Below are 12,449 nucleotides of genomic sequence, written 5' to 3'. Positions count from 1 at the left end.
AGGAATGAAGAAAGGTAGGTTGGGGGAAAGAGTAAGATATATATCTGTGTGTGTGTGTGTGTGTGTGTGTGTGTGTGTGTGTGTATATATATATAGCAAGAGCCACAGAAAGGGTGTGTGAGTGAGCACGGTGGGGCGGGGTGGGGGTGGTGGGGCGGGATGTGTATGCTGCCTGTGTGCTGGAAATGTGTGAGAAGGGCTGGTGCTGTATGGGAGGTTGCAGGCAGGAAGCAGCTGGAGAGGAGGAGGAGCAGGAGCAGCAGGAGCAGGAACAGGAGCAGGAGCTGCCCTGCTTTCTTTCTCAGTCTCAAAGCGCCTGAATCAATTGAGTTAGAATTACAGATACAGCTGAAGTTTGGCTGCCTGTCTGCAGTGGGGGAAAAGAGCGGTGATTCCAGTTAGTGACCAGAAAGCCTCCCTGGAGAGCCTTCATAAGACGGGATTTCTAGCTTTGCAGCCAAGGAATCTCCTGCCTTGCCTTTCATCTGGTGGATTTCTGGGCTGTGCCTTGTTTTCTATCATCAAGTTTGCACCGTTCCTCGACAGGGAGCCTGCCTGGCACTCGAGTCTGTCAGTTCGGTGCAGCTAACAGTAGCTTCATCATTCTTCTTGCTAGGCGTGGGATCGGGAATGGGCTTTGTCTTTGTTAGAAAGTTCATTATGTAGCTTCTATGTACCATTGATGAATTGCCAGGATGGTTTTCTTTTAAGAGAAATCACTTGGGTAATATACTTGAGCATTAATCTTTTTTCCCCATTTTCCTTAATCCTCATTTTGATTGTAGTAGCAAGGTAAGTGTTGTAGAGTGCTATTGGCTATACAAAGCAAACTGGGACGGGAACAAAATATTATTGATAGAGAGTAACTGTGTTAATTATATAACCTACTTGTGGCTCTACAGCTGATGGGTGTCATTCTGGCAAGACAGATGTGTCAAACTTGTGCACTAAGAACAGCATCTTTAAGTATGCAGCCGTGTACAGATAATTAATATACCTTGTTTGTACATATAGAAAACGTATTTATTAATTATATGAGCCTGTAGAGATGTGACTTTCCTTGGCTCTGTGTTCATCCACATGTATATGGATAGATAACCTGTCCATTTCATATGTATACACATGTTTATATAGATATAATCCATTTTCCTGTGTGTACATGTATATGTGCATATATATAAATGGTTTGTGCATGTATATAGATTTCACACACACACATATATATATATAGGTTACCCATATCTCATGGATATATAGTGATAACCATCCATCTTGTGTGCACGTGTGTATGTATACAAATAGTACAACTATGGTGTGGCATCAACAATTAACCCATCCATTGTGCATATGTATACAGACAAGTTATCAATTATGTGTGTGTACAAGTATGTGGATATAGATTATTCATCTCAATTCTGTTAATTTATACAAATAAACTTCATCTCTATGTATGTAGAGATAACCTGCCTATATAACATATGTGTGCATGTGTATAAATCTATCCACTTCATATATGAGCTTATAAAGATAATCAACTCATCTTGTATGTATATACATTGGTACAGATAACCCATCCATCATCTCATATGCACAATGTTACTTTGTATACCAGTTGAGCTGAGATTTGTACTGTTGTTTATAAAAAAAAAAATCTCTTAAGACAGTGAGAGGGTGGTAGCACATTCTCTGTAACAACTGGGTTTACCTTGTAAGTAGATTCTGAGATCATTCTTAGAGTGGATATTTCCCCAAGGAATCTAGAGGTGTAGCAGAACTGAGGAAGGTAAAGTCCTCAAGGTTTGCTACTTTGGGCTTTTATGATGACCTGAAGCTGGATGGGTAAGATGCAATAACTGGAGCTGCTATGTTGAATTCCCAGCTAGGAGTCAAGTGAATATGAATAGGATAGGGATTCATGTGAAGGCACCAGGAGGCAGGCTTTTATCACTGAGTCTTAAGGTTCATGTAGGGCATAGGATGGAAGCCTGTCTAGTTGGAAGCATTCCTTTCCTTGTGCTTTAGTCAGGTACAGGGTGTGAGTGATTCAGCCTGGGAAAATTTCCTTCAGAAAAATTGATGAGCTGGGAGTGAAAGGGGACTGGTTTTTCCCTAGGACTTCATGAGGCTGGATGTTGCAACTGGATCTTGTACCCCTCCAGAAAAACAAAATCACTTAACCTCCCTGGGCCTCAGCTTCCTTATCTGAAAAATGAGAAACTTGGACTAGGTGGCTTCTGAGATTCCTTCCAGCTTTAAATCTAAAATTTAAATTTAAAAATCCTTTAAAGATACTGGGGTGAAGAGAAAGTGAGACCTTTATAGGCTATTAGAAGGAATTAATACTGAGAAGAGAAAGCTGTATTTGAGATTGGAAGGTAGAATTTAGGGTCTAGTGTGGACAAGACCTTTTTAAAGCTTCATTTAATGTAGCTACAGAATTGAGGTCTGGTGGGCTTGAATCATGGTCAAAGGGAATCAAGTCTCTACCCTATCAAATCACCCTGAGCTTTGGCAGCCAATTTCAGGACTGTTGTTACCCACCATTAATTAGCCCATATAAGCCAATGGTTTGGGTTTATTAGCAAAATTATTATTAATAATAAATATAATGATAATCCCCTACAGTTGTCTAGTGTAAGGGTGTAAGGGTTCTTTTTTTTTTTTTTAAGTGAGGCAATTGGGGTTAAGTGACTTGCCCAGGGTCACACAGCTAGTAAGTGTTAAGTGTCTGAGGTCGGATTTGAACTCAGGTCCTCCTGACTCCAGGGCTGGTGCTCTATCCACTGCACCACCTAGCTGCCCCTAGTGTAAGGGTTCTTAACCCTTTTTGTGTGTATGTGTCATGGACCCCTTTGGCAGTCTGGTGAAGCCGCTGGTCCTCTTCCCAGAACAATGTTTCTAAATGTACAAAATTAAATGCATGTGATTATAAAGGAAACCATTACTAATTTACCAAAATATAAAAAGTATTTTGTAAAAATAAGTTCACAGGGGCAGCTAGGTGGCGCAGTGGATAGAGCACCGGCCGTGGAGTCAGGAGTACCTGAGTTCAAATCCGGCCTCAGACACTTAACACTTACTAGCTGTGTGACCCTGGGCAAGTCACTTAACCCCAATTGCCTCAGGAAAAAAAAAAAATAAGTTCCCAGGACCCTGGCCTAACAATCCCTGGTCTCATGCTTTATAATTTACAGAGTAGCTACATGATCTCATTTGATCTTCACAACAATCCTATGAACGATGTATGATAGTTTTTACAGTCTTTTGTGAAGATGGGAGAGCTTATAGGACTTGCCCAGGTCATGTTGCTGTTTAGTGGCAGAGCCATGATTTCTGCTTCTTCATCTTGTGCCCTTTCCACTATGCTCCATTGTTGCTTTTTCCGGGTTATTGGATGAGAAATTTCCCTCTGTTTTGGAGCTTAGAAAAGTTTTCCTGGGAAGAGAGATGGGACTGCAGGGTTTCTGGGTTCTCAGAATTGTGTAGCCAGCTTGGTGATAGGCCATGTGAGAGTGCTGGGCCTGCTTTTTGGGAGCAAGAGGCTTTCTTTGACTGCTGGCCACACTGTTGGGTCTGTAGCCAAATCATTCACATAAGTCCATAAGACTTAGAGTTTTTCTGCTCTACCAGCTCCTCATTTGCCATGTGTTTGGGTCCAGAATTTCTAAAGGCTTATGTTTCCCACTCCTTCAGGGTCTGAGGAAGTGAAATGGAATGAAATTCTAGGGTCAGAGGTCATCTTCGCCCTTTCTGGAAGCCAGTGGTCCTGGTAATATCAATATAAAGGGTTTGTGGGCAACTCATTTCTGTCTTGGATACCTGTCCCAGGCTATTGTCAGCATGTGTTGTTTGGGGTTCCTAAAGGATGAAAGGACTTCAGACTTATCCTTTTGTTGGGATTGCTTTCCTCTCTGGGGAAATGATTGTATTAGTGAAAATCAAACATAACCTTCTGAGGGCAAGAATTCTTAAACTAAAGGGATTTTACCCAGACTTCAGGCCACAAGCCAGATAAGGATAGCTGAAGGTCCATGGAAGCTGAATAAGGAGTGGACCAGGTAAAAAAGATGGGAGAGCTAGAAGTCACTTTACCACCACAGTTGTCATATCTTCCTACCAACATGAGCATACCAAAGATACATCAGAGACATTCACTGCCATGTTCACTTCCTTTTTTGGATCCTAGAGAAGGTTGGAGAAGAGAGGAGACAGAGAAGAAAGAGAAGGAAGTAGCCTAGAATGCTTTAGGGCCTCACAGTCTCATTGGTGTCTAGTTTAGGGTCTTAAGAAAGAAAGAAGTAAGGAAGGAAAAAGCTATTTGTCTAGAAATATGCACTCAATTTGGGAAGCAGTGTGGTATAGTGGAAATAACACTAGGCTTGGACTAAGGAAACATGGGTTCTAATACTATTGCTGCCAGTGACTCATTGTGATCATGAACAAATTACTTCCCCTATCCATGTATATATCAGTTTCCTGATCTATAAAATAAGGGGCTTGAACTAAATGATGTCCAAGATTCCTCAAACTCTAATGTTATATGATTGATTATGTTCCTGTCAAGGAGAAGATGGGACACAAAGCAAATCTTGGGCCCTTTAAAGGTGTTGGCTTTATAAAACGATGGGAGAAAGACAGGGAGGAAGAGTTAGGATGGGAACTGCTGGGTAGGCAGGGGGACAGCCTGAGAACATTGCTTGCCCAGATGAGGGGAAAGTAAGCGCAATGTGGAAAGGAACTAAGGACTAACTTGATCTCCTTCACAGTGTGGTCTCCAGACAGTCCAGCCTCATAGATTGTGTAGGATATGTTGGCAGAGGTGGTTTGGAAGTTGCTAGGGAGGGGACTTGCCTCTTTTTATTAGGGCCTATCAGATCCAAGTGTCCCCTTTTCCATCAAGGGTTGGTTCCAAAGTATAGGAAAAGTGGGTAGATTGATCCCTTGTGCTTAAAGTTAATTACTTTCTTCCATTCAAGACCCTATGATGTACCTATTCAAAGATGCCCAATGCCTTTCAGGGCCTTTGGTAGGTGCAAAAGGTTTCTAAGGCAGTTAGGGGATTAAAAGGGATGACAAGAAAGATATTGTCCTATGTATACCTTCAGAAAGAGGGGTCAACAAGTCATGAACTACCGTTGGCTGGGCCTCTTTACCATCCAGAGCTAATTCTCTACAGGGAGATTTTTCTGGGCTTGACTAACATCATGGGACAGTGGAAAGAGCACTAGCCTTGCCTTCCTCATCTGAAAAATGAGAATGTTGGACCGGACATTCCCTGAGGTCTCTTTCTAGTTCTGAATCTGCCATTGTGTGTTCTGTGATCCTCTGAGCTCACCTTTGGTGCTTCTGAGGCCACATCAGTAGTTTCCTTGGGGGAACTTTTTGGAAGATTCCCTGGAAATAAGTGATTGTCCTAGGTGGGGGCTGGGAACAGGTTGCCATGGCAGCCCTGGCTGGAAATTTCCTGCTTCTCTTCCGTGTGAGAAACCAGGCAACTATTCTGTATTGATGTAAGGGGTGATAGGAAAAGTACTTGCAGCACCTTTGATTGGCTCTGCTTGTACATTTCCAGAAGGGGTACCAGGAGGAGGGCCTAAAGCAGCTGCGGGTAAGAGCCTCCCTGGCCTGCTCCAGCCCTTCTGTATTTGTGCTGTAGAGGCACTCAGTCAGCTTAGGTAGTTTCCACCTCCAGAATTAGAGCAAAGTCTAAAGTAGCTATATCTAAATAATGGGATGATTTGGCAAGAGATCCAAGCCTGGTTATAGATCATAGCAAAGAGTGGCACAGAGTTACATAAATCCTCACTAAGACCCTGAGCATCCTGCTTACAAAGGTGATGGCCAGCAAGGACCATCAGGACGTCAGTGTCGTGGATATCAGAGTTGGAGCCTTAGCTTTCCCAGCTGCTAGCTTTTTTGACCTATGTTCCTGGTGTTTGGAACTATCTTGGACCTGATCTTTATTTCTAATCTCTTCACTTTTGACTTGGGTTTTCTTATGAACTATCCATGTCAAACATCTTCTCAAGAGAAGTTGTGGGAGAATAGATAAATCTAATTTGACTCTAAATGCTAGCAAATGTTTTCTTTTGGCCTAAGTCTAATCTAAGGAGTATCTACAAAATGGATAGGAGAGGATCTCAGTTCCTCCTTCATTTTGTGTAGAATAATCCACCTCCTTTTCCTTTTCCTCCCTTTGCCACTTTCTCCCTCTCCTTCTCCTCTCTTGAGCTTTCTTTTCCTTCCATAATAATAGCAAAGAGCTTTGCATATAACAACTCAGCGGGTCCTCACAATAATCTTGTCAAGTAGGTGACATTATTACCCTTATTTTACAGATAAGGAAATTAGGGTACAAAGAGGTTCAGGGGACTTGCCTAGGGTCACTGAGCTAGTTAAGTGTCTGAGGCAGGTTTTCAACTCATCTTCCTGATTCCAAGTCCAGTGTTTTAGCTACTGTGCCTCCTGGCTGCCCAAAGAGACGCTGCCTGAAGAGGTCAGTCACCACTCTCCAAACCCTGAGGCCTTCTTCCTGGGAAAAAGATCATCCATGGTACCAACAGAGAAACCCAGAACCAGGTCTCAAATAGGAGGCAGATAAAAGGGTTCCTGAGGAATCAAGCAGCTGTCTTTTAGAAAGGAGATGATAAAGGAGGAGGGGATAGAGGTAGTTATTTTGGTCTGTGCGTATTCAGAACCTCTGCCCTGCCTAAGCCCTAAGGATCTATGGTTCTAATGCTATAGGAAAAGCAACTTTCTCTCAACCAGAGCCAGAGAAAACTGTAGTTTTGGTGCACACTTAGTGGCACTTGGATGAAGCAACAAAGAAATAGACAATACCCACTGCTCTTCAGGTCATTTGTGGCTTGCTCTTTGATTCCAGACATGGGAATATAACATTGGCTGGGAGTTGACAGAGCAGCGGTTCTTTACTTTTTCTATGTAATAGCAATATGGTAAAACTTAAGTCCTTAAAATAAAATAAATAGGATCACAAAGGAAACCAATCATATTAAAGTACAGTGATAATTTTCTTAAGTTAATAGACGCTGGGTTGAGATTACCCCTGTGCTAGGGGGAGCTGGTAATTGATTGGTAGCATGGCATAGAGTGTTAGGCCTGGAGTCAAATCTGGCCTCAGACATTTTACTAGTTGTGTGACCCTGGGCAAGTCACTTAACCCCGTTGACCTCAGTTTCCTCATTTGTAAAATGAGCTGGAGAAGGAAATGGCAAACCACCAAGAAAACCCAAAATGGGGTCATGAAGAGTTAGACACGAGGGAAAAGTAACAACAACAAAAAGCATGGTATAAGGGGAAGACCAATAGACTAGGAACAAGGAGACCTGGTCTATTCCTGGACCTGTCACTAATTCACTATGTGACACTGGGCGAGTCAACTTAACTATTTTTCATTTTAGTTTCCATATATGTTAAGTGATGGGGTTGGACTAGATGGCCTTTAATGTCTATTTCCATGACTGAAAGTAATTTCTTAGTGTAAAGTCTTACCTTTGTGCTGATATTTTCATCCAGGTGCTTCTGGCTAACCTTCATTTAATCCATAGACTTTAATTCTAGATATATGAAAATTTATCAGTTAATGCCCCCCCTTCAACCCTCAATTCTAGAAAAGGGTTTTCCTAGCTCAAAGGCCAGCTCTCTCTATCCACTATGCCACAAGGAGGAAAACAGGAGATAAACCCAGTCTCTCAAGAACTGTCAAGTAGTACAAAGTGGAAGAGAATCCTGGTTTTATTTATATATACATATACATATACATACACACACACACACACACACACACACATATATATATATGTGTGTGTTTTTTAGTTGAGTTAAGCTTTTTATTTAATGTTTCAAAAAGATATATTTAGTCAAACAGACCAAAGACCATGTCATCATCAGACTCCTCAGATTCTTCTTTCCTGGTTATATTTTGATCCCTGGTATAAGTGCCTGGCTAGCTGGAGTGGCCAGCCACATCCTGGGAGGCTGCATCAGTCACATTCACAGCAGCATCAGATTAGGCTCCTCCCTACCAGGAAAAAAGCAAGAGCTAGTTTCTTTGTAGTAGTTGTTGTTTTTAAGAGCTAGATTCTTTGTAGGATCAGTGCTGTCCTTGGCTGGAGGGGAAGATTGAGGAGCCTTAAAAAGTCATGAGCTGGCTTTGTCCTTCTCTCTCTACTTCTCAAGACTGATGTCCATCCCTCTATTTCTATATCACTGAGGGAGCACAGGTAGATCCAAACCCTGGGGCATCTCCTAGATTCTAAGATATACTTTCTTTTGTCTTCTCCTTATTTACATTATGTCTTTTTGACTTTCTCTTTGTATTTGGGAAGAATTCCTTGAAAAAGGGATCCTTCTTTAAAGTCCAGTCCTCTACAAAGCAAAATTCATAATAAAGTCACAGGAAGTCCCCTAGAGAGAACCCTCCAAGGGGTTTGGGTTTCTGAAAAAGGTCCTCTCACTCTAAGATATTTCCACCTGTAAGGTAGACCCCAGGGATACTTTAGTAGTCAGCCTCATCAACTTGATAACACTTAATAGAGGTCTTTAAAGTTTTCACAACACTTGGCATAGATCATATCATCTAGAATGAAAGAAGTTCCCTGTGCACTAGTAGCCAGAGCTATGACTTGGGTCAATTGTCAGTGATGTGGAACAAAGTACAAAAAGTTCATTTTTACCTAACCTAAAATCTTTTGTCACCTTACATCAGAAGGGTGTGCTATGGGTTGGTTGATGATGCCGGAACCACTAAAATTCTTCATTTTCTTTTCAACTGGAAGTTCTGGTGATAACTTGGGAATTCAAAGACATATTTCAGTTTTCAAGCACATGCAATGTAGGACACGTCATCCTTTTTGGCTTCAAGGGCGTTGTATCATTTAGTGTCATGTTTTGTCTATATATTTGAACAGTATCATTAAAGCATATTTTGGTAAGTGTAATTTGGGCTTCTTGGTGTTGATGTATTGCATATTCATCCAATTCAATTCATTCATTCATTCGTCTTTCTTTAGCTAGTCCTTAGTTCTCTAATTTTATGTGATTTCAGTATTATCCACTACCCAGAAGCCAGATGTCCTTTCCTCATCCCCTAGAATCCCTCTGCTAAAACAGGTTGTAGAAATTTTGCTCCCCAAAAGGCTAAAGGTCCTGAAAGACTTCTCTATGTCACAGAATTTGCTTTTTATTTGACTTTAAAAACTCCAGTGAAGACAAAGGATTGAGAGCCTCAGGCCCCAAATTCAAAGCTAGGCCAAAACTGCAGCAGGAACCCTAAAGCCAATTCTATAGACTTTATCTGATGGATCTGGGTTTTTGCTGTTATGTTTTATTTTAACCTGTTTCTTTTTTACCTCAGTTCACTGTTTTTCCTCTCTTAATAGTTACCTGGTAAGAAAGTCAAGCTGGGATCCAGAGGCATGTGTTGGACTTGAGAGCTAGACACATGTCTCTCTTGGGCAACATGATGCACCAGGCCCAGTGCAGCAGCCAATGATGTTTGCTAGGAACAGATTGAAAAGATCAGGACGTGGCTTTGCTTTTCCAAGAAAATCTCTAGGAAGCATCCTGGCCAGAAAGAAGGGGAAGAAGCAAAAAACCCCTCAGGCCCTGAGGGAGAAAATGAAGAGGTTGTTACAGGAGCCTCAAGAGGAAAGCTCTGTAGACCCAAATACCTGCTCAGGGCTTTCCTCAGCTTGTTCAGAGTCAGCTGTGCTAGCTTGTGACATCAGGAATAAGCCCTCAAGCCCTAGTGGGTCCTCTCCTCAGGATAGGAGTTTGATGCCTTCTTGCTGTGGGCAAGTGGTTACAGTTAGCAGTGGGAAGGTAGAAATGACCAGCAGTGATTGCTCTGGGCAACACACTGGCCCTGGTGTAGCTGGAGCCCAGTTGGCTCAGGGGCAACCCGGCACCTCAAAGCCAGCCTTTCAGGACCTCTCCACTGGGAGCCCTGCAATTAGCCAGCAGGAACTCCCTGGAAGGGAAAGACACAAGCCCTCTCCATCCAGAGGTGACAGCTCCAGGCAGCAGCAGGAACCCTCTGGAGATGTGGTGGACTACATTGTGAAAGAGCTACAAGGGATCAGCCGCCTCCAGTTGGAGATTGCTGAGCTTCAGCAACACTTGAGCCTGGTTAAAGGCTCTGTGGATGAGGTATCCAGCTGTGTGGATTCGGTGCTGAGTGAAATCGAAGGATTGCAAGTGAGTGGCAGTCCCTCTACAGCCAAGGTGTATGTAATGGGGAGACCCAAGGAGTCCCATGTGGAAAGCTCCAGGGAGGAGCCCACCTTGTATTTTTATGGCCTTCCTGAGCAAGATGGGGAGAACACTACAGAGCTCGTGAATAGCTTCCTGGCCAAGCATCTCTGTGTTAATGGCATCCAGTGCAGCAAGTACATCAGGGATGCTTACAGGGCCAATGTGCCTGTGGGCAAGGCCCATGATCCTAGGCCCATGATTGTCAGGCTTGTACACCCAGAGCAGAGAGATTTCATTTTGCAGAAATCACTCCTCTTACAAAGTGTAGGGGTCCAGATTGCAACACAGGAAGAGCCCAACTGGTCCAAGGGCTGGAGCCCTCAGTTGGAGTCCATTTCATTGTTGCATCGAGGGCTGCAGGATCATCGCTGGCGCTCTTTGAGCCTTGATGAAGGGGTTCTGCATGCAAAGAAAAGGGACAAGGCACAAAAAACAGATGCTGACTGGGTCAGGGCTCAGAATCAGATTGGGGATTCCCAGAGCCAGAAGCCTTGTTTTCCACCCAAAGTAACCCTAGCAAAAAGAAACAGTGTGGTGTCTGGGTCTTTGGAAGAAGCCAGGAAAACAGCCCAAACAGTCTTTTGCAGCCGTGGAAACCAGACTGGGACTATTTTGCAGGAAACTGAGGGCTCCCTCTTAGAGTTCATCCCCAAAGAGGAGGATTCTGAAAAGGCACAGGAGTTTCCTGAGCAGCATTGTGAGGGACTGCTTTGCACAAGAGCAGAAGTTGGCTGCAGCAGTAGAGAGGAAGCCAGCCACTGCCCATCTCCAGAGGCTACCAAAGCAGAGAGAGGCCGGCTGCTGGGTTGTGGAACTGGACTTGAAATTTTGAGCCCAGAGCAATTAAATTCCCTTTTAACAGATGAATCCAGAAGGCTGATGACTCTAAGCCGTGAAGACATAATAAATGAAATGACCATAGGACCTGAGGCTTTCAAAGACATGGTTCATATTGACTTAAATGAGGAGGAGGAGACTGCTGTGCAGGTCCTTAGGGATGTCTTGGATAGCTCCACATATGGTCTGGATGCCTCACAGGAAGATGGAGATGGCGTGGACGTGAAATTTTACACAAATAAATTAGGAAAAGCAATTCACCACTTCAAGTCAGCCCTTCAGGGAGTATTTCAGAAGCTGGAGAGCAATGATTCCTTCAGTCCCGAAGGCCTGGAGAGCAATGAGAGTAGCTCCCAAACGGATGACAGTGACGGGCTGCTGCAGATGCTGAGCCCAGGGGGAGACAGAGACTACTTGGTGGAAAGCCCCTCGAGTAGGGGGAGTGAGAGCTTGGCTAGCGATGCTGCAGCCAGTGAACTGGCTGTTTCCAGGCATAAAGAACAAATCCATTTGGACCAGAGCCTTTCTCCTGCTTCCAATGACTCTCTGCTCTCTTGTTCATTGCCATGTTCAGAGCTGAAGCCTACATGCAGCCTTGGGGATGAGCCTTGTCCAGGGCCCCAGGAGCCCAAGGATAGCAAGCTGAGCCTAGAGCAGGTGTGTGCAGAGACGATATACCTCAACAAATGCATCAACAACTTCAAAAATGTACTGAGAGAAAAGAGACTAACACAGAAGAGACTTTTACAGGAATTAGTTCAGGAAGCAAACTGTCTTTCAGCTGAAGAAATATATTCAGGTACATTAAGTCTATGATGGTTAAGGCCTTGGCTGGTTCCATATAATCCCTTTTGCTAGTACTGGGCATTTAAAAGAGTAGGGAGAGTGGGTGGACTTGTCTTAGCCCCGTGTCTCAGAGCTCTAATTAAAAAAAAGCTACCTGTGTTCAGAAACATTCCCTATGATCTGAGGAGGGAGATAAAAGGGGTGGAGAATCAATAGGAGAAAAAGTACCTGCCTATAGGGAATTCCCAATGGAGACAAAATAAATATACATGCAAGAATCAAATGGTACAGGGATAGGGACTAGACCTGTGACTTTATAGGTATAGGGAATTCCCAGGTGAGGGAACTCAAGAAGGCATCTTCTCTTCAGTTAGAGTTGCCTGGAGCACGGAGGATTTCAGTGACCTGCCTGGGCCCACACAAGCCCGGATATATCATAGACAGAACTGGAGCCCACGTCTTCCTGGCTTGAAGGCAGGCTCTATAGCCACTGTTTGAGGACTACTTCTCAAGAACCACAAAAACAAATACAAATAAGAGCAAACTACAGT

General features: G+C 43.5%; 1 protein-coding gene across 5 annotated transcripts in view; it reads left to right on the top strand.

Annotated features, from left to right (window-relative positions):
• UNC13B (unc-13 homolog B) overlaps positions 1-12,449 on the top strand; it is a 353,350-nt gene that overhangs the window by 283,905 nt on the left and 56,996 nt on the right. For 2 of the 5 annotated variants that reach the window (XM_044002649.1, XM_044002658.1), the window contains exons 1-2: positions 200-792; positions 9,402-11,911. The exons of 1 other annotated variant lie outside the window; for it this stretch is intronic. In XM_044002649.1, coding sequence (XP_043858584.1) covers positions 9,511-11,911 — 2,401 coding nt within the window. In that variant the 5' untranslated portion in view covers positions 200-792; positions 9,402-9,510. Of the gene's footprint in view, positions 1-199; positions 793-9,401; positions 11,912-12,449 lie in introns of those variants that run through there. 2 more of the 5 variants (XM_044002633.1, XM_044002625.1) reach the window with 1 other exon arrangement.

This window comes from Dromiciops gliroides, chromosome 1 (assembly GCF_019393635.1).
Source record: "Dromiciops gliroides isolate mDroGli1 chromosome 1, mDroGli1.pri, whole genome shotgun sequence".
Taxonomy (NCBI): Eukaryota; Metazoa; Chordata; class Mammalia; order Microbiotheria; family Microbiotheriidae; genus Dromiciops; species Dromiciops gliroides.
This window is presented reverse-complemented; position numbering and strand designations above follow the sequence as displayed.